We start from the raw sequence: 9,811 nt of genomic DNA on the forward strand, positions 1-9,811 counted from the left end.
GTCTTTTTAAGTAGATGCTTAATTAAAATGGCTTTCTCACTTTTCCTTCGAGAGAATCTCTGTTCAATATAAGAGAAAAGAACGAGAAAGAAAGATAATCTACAGAATAGATGACAAGTAGGAGCAAGAACATGGACTTTGGGGTATTGCAGTCAATGCACCAACTCACACACAACTAACCATTGGAAATTGGCGCGTGAAGTTTATAAACCTCATAACCAGAATACAAATGAAGACTAAATCAAGGGTTATTGCCAGCCAATGTGGAGCAGTATAATCATGCTGAGTACCTCATGGATTCCTGCAAGCATGCGACCAAGGATAAATAGCAAAATATCGTGCAGCCGAGTAGTATTCAACTCAAATCATTACGCAGCCGTACCAACAGATACGGGTCCTTTCCCCAGGTGCGCATGGTCGTTCATACTTCAGGCGCCGAACCTGTTGGAGGACGGCCATCATTTCTGTGAGACGCGATTCCTCCCTTTGGCTTCTCTGGCAGACGGCGCCGGGAGGGACTCACAGATTAGGCGTCGGCGGCTGTTCCGCAGATCGGCAACGCAGGAGCCATCAACGAACAACGCGAATTCCAACCGGGGACAGATCTAGATAGAGTTTGCGGATGGAGGAACCAGGAGGAGAGTAGTGCGGCGGCGGCAGTCTTGGTCCGCGTGGTGACCTGAAGTGCGTCATCCCAGGCACGGTCGTGTGGTGGCATGCATCTCGGCGGAGGGCAGGGCGGCGGCGGCGGCGGCGACGGCGGAGGGCATGTCGAGGGAAGTGATTAGGAGCTGATTAGCCCGGTGCGGTGGTTGTCTGTGGAGCGGACGGATTTCCCATCCTCAGGTTGTCGCGGCCCAAGTTAGCGCGGCCCATATTGGCGCGGGCGGAACAGGAGACACGGACGACGAAAGAGTTGCCGTATTGGATGCTTGGCAGAATAAGGAACCACTTTAGTCTTTTTAAGTAGTAGATATCCTCTTTCGTGTACTCATCATGCAGGGCCATGTTGGCCATCATGATGTACAGGTTAGCCGCCAGGACAGGATCGTGCTTGATGATGGCCTCGGGCACCTCCGGTTCCTTCAGGTCTACTGGCTTGTAGGATAGGACGTGATTAACATACCACCCTGGCTCCTGAACCAAGATCTTCTTCTTCCTCTTGACCGTCTCCCTCGTCGTCTCTGCAGCGTTACCGGCCGACTCCGCTGGTGGGCTTTTCTGAACCTGTGGTTCCACCAGCTCTTCTTCCGTGAAAGAACTTGAGCTTGCCATTGGGATCTGCACCACTACGATTTGATTGTTTGGGTGAGATAATCAGACACCTCTCTATATACACACGTTCGACCGTGAGAGCTAGGGAGAGTCCTTATAAGACTGCAGTCTTTACCGTGAGACCGTAAAGCAAGATCTGGCCGGCTCATCAATCAGTTCTTCGCCTCCTCGGTTTAGGGTAGGGCAACCACCAATCCTCAGGAGTCTGCGTTCAGGTCCTGGGTACGTTTCCTAAAGGATCTCTTTGTTGTTTGATTTCTGTTTTGAATTCATCATGTGCCCGGTTTCAATCCTAAACGGACTAGTTCCGGATCTGTCGATCTAAATTCGACCCGGATGCTATTCCGCTGATTCCGGCTGGGACAAACCCCATGTATTTTTGCATACAAAAGGGCATCGAGAGGCTCCTGATTTCTCACCCAAACAATCAATAGCAGTGGTGCTGGTCTACATGGCGAGCATGACGAGTTCATCCGAGAAGGGGGTGCCGGCGGATCCGCAAGTCGAGTCAGGAAGAAACAAGACGGAGATAAAGAAAAAGAAGAAGGTGGTGGTTCAGGTGCCAGACCACGATGTGAAATATGTCCTGGCCTTCAAGCCGCGCACCATGGATGACTTGAAGGTGCCTGACATCCTCATCAGGAAAGATCCGGAACTGGCGGCCTGGTGGTACCAAATGTTGGCGGACACGGCTCTCTTTTACGAGTCGAACAACGAAAGGATGCTCGAGAAGCAGAGAGATTATAGGCACCAGCTAAGAACCAAGGGCATGGTCACCTCCGAGCTTCTCGTCGATGACGATGAAGATGACACCACCGCCACCTTTTCTGGAGGACGGAGGAGACACCGCCCTGGTGTCATGAAAAAGCAAGATGGGCAGACAAGGAGGCTAAATTGAGTTCAAGTCTAGTGTTCTCTGCTACCCAGTACCCACCCCTGTTTCAGAATATAGGTTTTATTTCGATCTGTTAAGACAACGGCCGCTCTTCTTTCTTTCCCCTCCCCAACCTTATCTCTTCGTCTGAGCTCTGACCAAGGTCGGCCGGGCCGACCCCGAGCCCTCCCCGGCGGCTTTGCCGGCCGGAGATGGCGGAGGAGAGGTGCCGGAGTAGAGATTAGGGGTAGTTTTCTGTTTCTCGGCTGTTTGCCGGTAGATAGGAGTAGGGCGCCAGTGTTTCTTGGCCGAAACTGGTGCATCCGGCGGGCGTGCTGCGCCGGCGTCGGCCTTCGGTGGTCAGAGCAGACGGCGGGCAGTACCAGGTTCGGGATCTCCGCGAATAAGGCCAGCTTCGCCCACCCTTTGATCTGGGATGCTCTCCTCCTGTTGCTCTTCCTTCTGGCCGACCGTGGTGGTAAGGGGAGGAGGGGGAGCGATGGAGGTTCTGCAGGTTCAGGGTGGAGGGGGTTAGGTCCAGCACTTGAGAGCGGTGCTGGGCGTTTCCTATCTGAGCTTCCCGGTGAGCTTCCATGGTGGAGGAGGCCGGTTTTGCCAGGGATGGTGAAGCCCCTTGTGATGAATAAAGGGCTCTCTAGTTGCTTCTTTCTTTGCAGGTGCTCGATGGTTGTTCTGCTCCTCCTGGCTGGCCGTGGAGGCAGGGGAGAGGAGCGCCGCAACGAAGACTGCAGCAAGGTTTGTTCCCCGGCCGGCCTCGGTGGCGAGGGGGGAACAGCTTCGCTGTCTCCTGTGAAGAGCGGAGTGGATAGGATTCGCTGGTGGAGCCTGCTCAAGTGCTGCGCTTTCCGATTTCTTTCTCTGTCCGGCCATGGAGGCAAGGGGAGAAGAAGGGATGATGCGGAGCTTTCGAGTGGACGAAGCCAGCTCTATCTCCGGTGGTTCTTGTTCAAGCGCAATCACACAGTTGCCGCCATGGCCACTGTTATCTGCAGCCGACGACACGGCTGCCTCTCTGCCTTCAAGATGAAGGCAATTCCCTATTCCTACTGGAGCTCGACGCCACCTTGCCGCCAAGTGATTCGTTCCCGGCGGCGAGGAGGTTGCCAGTGGGAGTGGTTTCTCGCCGGACGGAAGAGTTCGAGCGCCTTCTCTCCTTTCCTTGGCGGCGACGTTTTGAGGATGCCGGCGAGCTTCGACGGTGGTGCTCCAGGACCTGATTGCTTTTCCATATTTTGTCCTGGGGTGTTCTTTGTAAAGTTGCAAGCCTTATCTTCAAATACTAGGTTTATTAGGGCAAGTGTTGTAAAGGGCCTGCATGCAAAATGTACCCGTTACGTGTCACGTTAATGAATTACCACCTCTTGTTAAAAAAAAAAGATATGTTAAGACAACACTTTTAACAACAATTGCTTTATGTATTTGTTGTTTTATCTCATATTGGATCGCAAGCACAGGTCTTGTATTGCTTGCGATTTAATATCACATAAACCAAGTATTAACAAAGTAATTGTTGGTCAAAGTGAAGCAAAATACAGCTTACGTTCTGAGATGGATGTTGATAGATATTGTAAGTGCTATGTCTTTCCTACATATATGATCATCTAGGAGCCGAAAAAAGGATACTTCTAGGTCCATGGTTTTATTTTAGACTTAAAAAAGTTATAAGTGTGACATTAAGGTGCACCCGCAACTAGTTACGAATGGTAGTTTCCGAGTTTATTCTCAACATCTTCTTAACTTCGTTTTTCAATTCAATTCAAAAATGCCAGTATGCAAAAAAGATGCCCTTTTAGTCTAGCTTAACGTAGACTCAGAGTTCTGCTCGCCATCCACTAGTCCATTGATTAAGTAGCATTGTTGTGTTCATGCTTATGGTGCCCCTGGAGGTGTGCAAGTACCAGACCTTTCAGTTGTGTGTCTCTAAGGCTGGTGCCAATGGGGGCGGTAGTGGAGGCGATACCACCCGGCGCGGGGCGGGAGAGAGGCGGGAGAGGGGCGAGAGGGCAGCGCGGGGCGGTGGCGGTGGCGCCGGGCGCTATCGCCCGCTACCGCCCGCGCTGGGGGCGAGAGCGAGGCGATAGGCGGGCGAGAGGCGGGGCGGCGCGCTGGCGGCACGGGGAGAGAGGCGGGGCGAGAGGGAGGGGTTGAGGTGGCGCGATCTGATTGGTCGTTGGGGTAGCCGTTGGGGTAGCCGTTGCTGGTTCAAAAAATCCGAAAAAAAAACCCCAAAAATTCATCCTCACCCCCTATAAATACCCCCATATGGTTTCACTCATTCCACACCTCACTTCATCTCCTCCACTCTCCATTTCCACTCCTCTCAACGGCATGTCTTCGTCTAGCAGCAGTTCGAGCGACGGAATAGAGGGTGATCTGATCGATGTATTCCAGGCGGAGTATGAGGAGGAGATGCTCAACGAGGAGGAGGAGCCAAGACGGCCGCGACGCCGCCGAGAGTTCATCAGACGTGGACGACTGCAATTATCCTCCGAGCTTCTTTCGACGAACGTATCGGATGAGGCGATCCCTTTTTCTGCGCATTGTGGATAGGTTGGGTGAATACTCTCCGTATTTCACCCAAAGAGTTGATGCTCTCAACCGTCCTGGTCATTCTCCCCTACAAAAGTGTACTGCGGCTTTGCGTCTGTTAGCTTATGGAGCCTCTGCAGATACGATAGATGAGTGGCTTAAGTTAGCTAGACAAACTACATCAGATTGTCTAGATAGATTCTGTGAAGGCATCATTGCCTGTTACGGGGAGACGTTTTGCCGTCGACCAACTGTCGAGGATACTCAGCGTCTGTTAGCGAAAGCCGAGGAGCGTGGCTTTCCGGGCATGTTAGGGAGCATCGATTGCATGCATTGGCGGTGGAGGAACTGCCCGGTGGCTTATGCTGGTCAATTCACAAGGGGAGACATCAAACACCCTACCATAATCTTAGAAGCCGTTGCGTCGTATGATCGTTGGATCCGGCATGCCTTTTTGGAGTGGCCGGATCCAACAACGACCTCAATGTACTCAACCGGTCGTCGTTGTTCACCGATGTGCTTAGGGGAGAAGCACCCGTAGTGAACTTCACGGTGAATGGACACGAGTACAACTATGGTTACTACCTTGCCGACGGCATCTACCCCTCCTGGCCGGTGTTCATGAAAGGTGTTACTCTTCCACAAAGTGAAAAGCAGCGAGTGTTCACTTCTGCTCAATCAGCTTGGCGCAAAGATGTCGAGTGTGCCTTTGAAGTGCTGAAGGCTAGGTTCAACATTCTAGCAGTTCCGGGACGCTCCTACTCGAGGCGTACTCTTGGGTTGATCATGCGTGCATGTGTCATTCTGCACAACATGATCATCGACGATGAGCGTAGTACAAATTTGGAGAACATCTATGAGACCGTTGATTCCAATGTCGGCCCTGCAATACACAACCATGCACCACCAAGCCTAGCAGCCAGGATTCAGATGGACAACGAAACGAGGAACTCACCGATGTATACACAGCTCCAGCATGATTTGATTGAGCATGTGTGGGCTAATGCCTAGATTATGTAATTTTTTCAAATTTTTATGTAATTTTTTCAAATTTTTATGTAATTTTTTCAAATTTTTATGTAATTTTTTTTATGATGTAATCGGTAACAATTTTAGTTCAATAAAATAATTTCTTTGCATTATTTTTAATGTTGTAATCTGAAAAAGAAATGCTGATGTTGAGGAGAGAGAAAAGCTGATGTGGAGGAGAGAGAAGTGAGAGCTGGCACTATATCCCGTGCATTGGCACCGTGGGGTGAGAGTGGGGTGAGAGTGGGTGAAAAAGCTGACGTGGCAGGCTATAGTGGTGTGGTGCATTGGCACCAGCCTAAAACCACATCGTGGGCTTCCTGGAGTGGAAGGTTAAAGGGGAACTGGACAACTGCTCCCCTTGCTCGTCATCGAACGCTAAGGGTGTGTTTTATTTTTTTAGGGTGGTTCTACTAGCCAAACTTGGCGACCAACAGTATCTAAAACTACACTTCTAGCTAGTGTATGAGCTTATTTATTGTGAATCCTTCTTTCATGGCAGAATGACATCTTCTCAAACTCGCTCGCGGAGTCTAAAATTTCTCGGACGATGTGTGCATAAACTCCCTTTGAACCGTCTTATATGCTTCGAACAACTGCTAGCAGTCACTTGCAATCATCACCTTGCGAGTGTTGATATCGTGTGCAGGTGCAATCGCTTCTCTGCAGGCAAGAGCCTCGAGAATCTCAGGCTTGGATTTGCCTAGGTACACAACTGCCGATGCGCCCAAGAACACTCTGCCTTATGATCTCGCCACTGCTGCAACCGATCCATACCCAGATGATTTACCCACTGCGGCATCAACGTTAACATTCGCCTTTCCCCTCGGGGGAGGGATCTATTCTGGTGTCACCTGAATTGGTTTCACCTTTGGGTCTCTTAAGTTGTCGCCACGGACGGCGAGGAGGGGGGGAGGCTGTCGCCGAGGAAGGCCAGGATGAGGAGGGGGACGTTGTCGCCGAGGACGGAAAGGAGGAGGGGGAGGCTATCGTCGAGGACGGCCAGGATGAGGAGGGGGACGCTGTCGCCGAGGACGGCGAGGAGGAGGGGGAGGCCGTCACCGAGGACGACCAGGATGAGGAGGGGGATGCTGTCATTGAGGACGGTGAGGAGGAGGGGAAGGCCATCGCTGAGGACAGCCAGGATGAAGAGGGGGACGCTGTCGCCGAGGACGACGAGGAGGAGGCGGAGGCCGTCGCCAAGGATGGCAGGGGAAAGGAAGAGGATTCAGATGCAAGGTGGACGTGGCTGGAGGCGGAGGAGGCGGCTGAGGAGGCAGCGGCGGCAAGGAAGGAGGTAAGGGCCCGGACGAGGGCGCAGTTGCAGCATTCGTTCACGGACGACGACGAAAACCCCGATGACCACTCGTCGGAGGGGGACTCAAGCTCGCCGGCCGCGTCGACCGCCAGTACCTCTTCACAGGAGGTGACAAGCTGGAAGCGCGTCCGTGAGGATGATGAGGTGAGGCCTTCAAACAATCATGAGTTAGTTTAAACCTAGCAACTTGTTTATTTAATTTGTATGTTTAATTTTCGCAATTTGTATATTTAATTTGTTCGAACATGTTGCACTAATTTCAAAATATCGATCCTACCTAGAAATTCGAACAATTTGTATGTTGCACATGTCTTTCTCTTCAGTTTGTATGTTGCACATGCCGGCCTGGGCGGACGAAATGCGTCGGGCCGTTAGGGTTAGCCCCTGACGCAAAAGAACACATTTCAATGTCCACGGACCGACGCAAACAAATACGCGTGGACAATTTAAACATCTGAAATACGTCGATCCGTGATACGTCTCCAACGTATCGATAATTTCTTATGTTCCATGCTACTTTATTGATGATACCTACATGTTTTATGCACATTATATGTCATATTTATGCATTTTCTGGAACTAACATATTAACAAGATGCCGAAGAGCCGATTCTTGTTTTCTGCTGTTTTTGGTTTCAGAAATCCTAGTAAGGAAATATTCTCGGAATTGGACGAAATCTTCGCCCGGGGTCCTATTTTTGCACGGAGCTTCCAGAAGACCGAAGAGGGAAGGAAGTGGGGCCACGAGGTGGCCACACCATAGGGCGGCGCGGCCCAGGCCCTGGCCGCGCCGGCCTGTGGTGTGGGCCCCTCGCGCCGCCTCTTGACCTGCCCTTTCGCCTACTTAAAGCCCCCGTCGCGAAACCCCCAGTACCGAGAGCCACGATACGGAAAACCTTCCAGAGACGCCGCCGCCGCGAATCCCATCTCGGGGGATTCGGGAGATCGCCTCCGGCACCTCGCCGGAGAGGGGATTCATCTCCCGGAGGACTCTTCATCGCCATGATCGCCTCCGGAGTGATGAGTGAGTAGTTCACCCCTGGACCATGGGTCCATAGCAGTAGCTAGATGGTCGTCTTCTCCTTGTTGTGCTTCATTGTTGGATCTTGTGAGCTGCCTAACATGATCAAGATCATCTATCCGTAATACTATATGTTGTGTTTGTCGGGATCCGATGGATAGAGAATACTATGTTATGGTGATTATCAATCTATTGTTTATGTGTTGTTTATGATCTTGCATGCTCTCCGTTATTAGTAGAGGCTCTGGCCAAGTTTTTGCTCTTAACTCCAAGAGGGGGTATTTATGCTCGATAGTGGGTTCATGCCTTCATTGACACCTGGGATCGTGACGAGTAGGTTCTAAGGTTGTGATGTGCTGTTGCCACTAGGGATAAAACATTGATGCTATGTCTAAGGATGTAGTTGTCGATTACATTACGCACCATACTTAATACAATTGTACGTTGCTTAGCAACTTAATACCGAATGGGGTTCGGATGATAACCTGAAGGTGGACTTTTTAGGCATAGATGCAGTTGGATGGCGGTCTATGTACTTTGTCGTAATGCCCGGATTAAATCTCACTATATTTATCATATCATGTATATGCATTGTTATGTCCTTCTCTATTTGTCAATTGCCCGATTGTAATTTGTTCACCCAACATGCTTTTATCTTATGGGAGAGACACCTCTAGTGAACTGTGGACCCCGGTCCTATTCTTTACATAGCATACAATCTACTGCAATTGTGTTTTACTATTTTCTTGCAAACAATCATCTTCCACACAATACGGTTAATCCTTTGTTACAGCAAGCCGGTGAGATTGACAACCTCACTCGTTTCGTTGGGGCAAAGTACTTTGGTTGTGTTGTGCGGGTTCCACGTTGGCGCCGGAATCCCGGTGTTGCGCCGCATCACATTTCGCGACCATCAACCTTCAACGTGCTTCTTGGCTCCTCCTGGTTCGATTAAACCTTGGTTTCTTTCTGAGGGAAAACTTGCCGCTGTGCGCATCATACCTTCCTCTTGGGGTTCCCAACGGACGTGTACATCTACGCGCATCAAGCCTGTTTTCTGGCGCCGTTGCCGGGGAGATCAAGACACGCTGCAAGGGGAGTCTCCACTTCTCAATCTCTTTACTTTGTTTTTGTCTTGCTTTATTTTATTTACTATTTTGTTTGCTGCACCTAAACAAAACACAAAAAAATTAGTTGCTAGTTTTACTTTATTTACTGTCTTGCTCTCTATATCAAAAACACAAAAAAAATAGTTACTCGCATTTACTTTATCTAGTTTGTTTTATTTACCGTTGCTAAAATGAATACTCCTGAAAATACTAAGTTGTGTGACTTCACAAATGCAAATAATAATGATTTCCTATGCACATCTATTGCTCCACCTACTACTACAGCAGAATTCTTTGAAATTAAACCTGCTTTACTGAACTTGGTTATGAGAGATCAATTTTACGGTGTTAGTTCCGATGATGCTGCTGCCCATCTCAATAATTTTGTTGAACTTTGTGAAATGCAAAAGTATAAGGATGTAGATGGTGATATTATTAAATTGAAAGTGTTTCCTTTCTCATTAAGAGGAAGAGCTAAAGATTGGTTGCTATCTTTGCCTAAGAATAGTATTAATTCATGGACTAAATGCAAGGATGCTTTTATTGGTAGATATTATCCTCCCGCTAAAATTATATCTTTGAGAAGTAGCATAATGAATTTTAAGCAATTAGATACTGAACATGTTGCTCAAGCA

At 49.6% G+C, this 9,811-nt stretch overlaps 1 protein-coding gene across 2 annotated transcripts; it reads left to right on the top strand.

Annotated features, from left to right (window-relative positions):
• The first annotated feature begins 993 nt into the window (after positions 1 to 993).
• On the top strand, positions 994 to 2,244 carry LOC124649172. Of its 2 annotated transcripts, none has more exons than XM_047188837.1 (2): positions 994 to 1,497; positions 1,710 to 2,244. In XM_047188837.1, the coding sequence occupies exon 2, from the start codon at positions 1,727 to 1,729 to the stop codon at positions 2,171 to 2,173; it is 447 nt and encodes a 148-aa protein (XP_047044793.1). In that variant the 5' UTR covers positions 994 to 1,497; positions 1,710 to 1,726; the 3' UTR covers positions 2,174 to 2,244. The 2 variants fall into 2 exon arrangements, with proteins under 2 accessions (XP_047044793.1, XP_047044792.1); XM_047188836.1 differs by having other exon boundaries at positions 1,713 to 2,244.
• Positions 2,245 to 9,811: the final 7,567 nt, after the last annotated feature.

The sequence above is a fragment of the Lolium rigidum genome, chromosome 4 (assembly GCF_022539505.1).
Source record: "Lolium rigidum isolate FL_2022 chromosome 4, APGP_CSIRO_Lrig_0.1, whole genome shotgun sequence".
Taxonomy (NCBI): Eukaryota; Viridiplantae; Streptophyta; class Magnoliopsida; order Poales; family Poaceae; genus Lolium; species Lolium rigidum.

Excerpts from the sequence above, each read along its gene's own strand:
- LOC124649172 (XM_047188837.1), top strand. The coding sequence starts at position 1,727 with ATGGCGAGCATGACGAGTTCATCCGAGAAGGGGGTGCCGGCGGATCCG.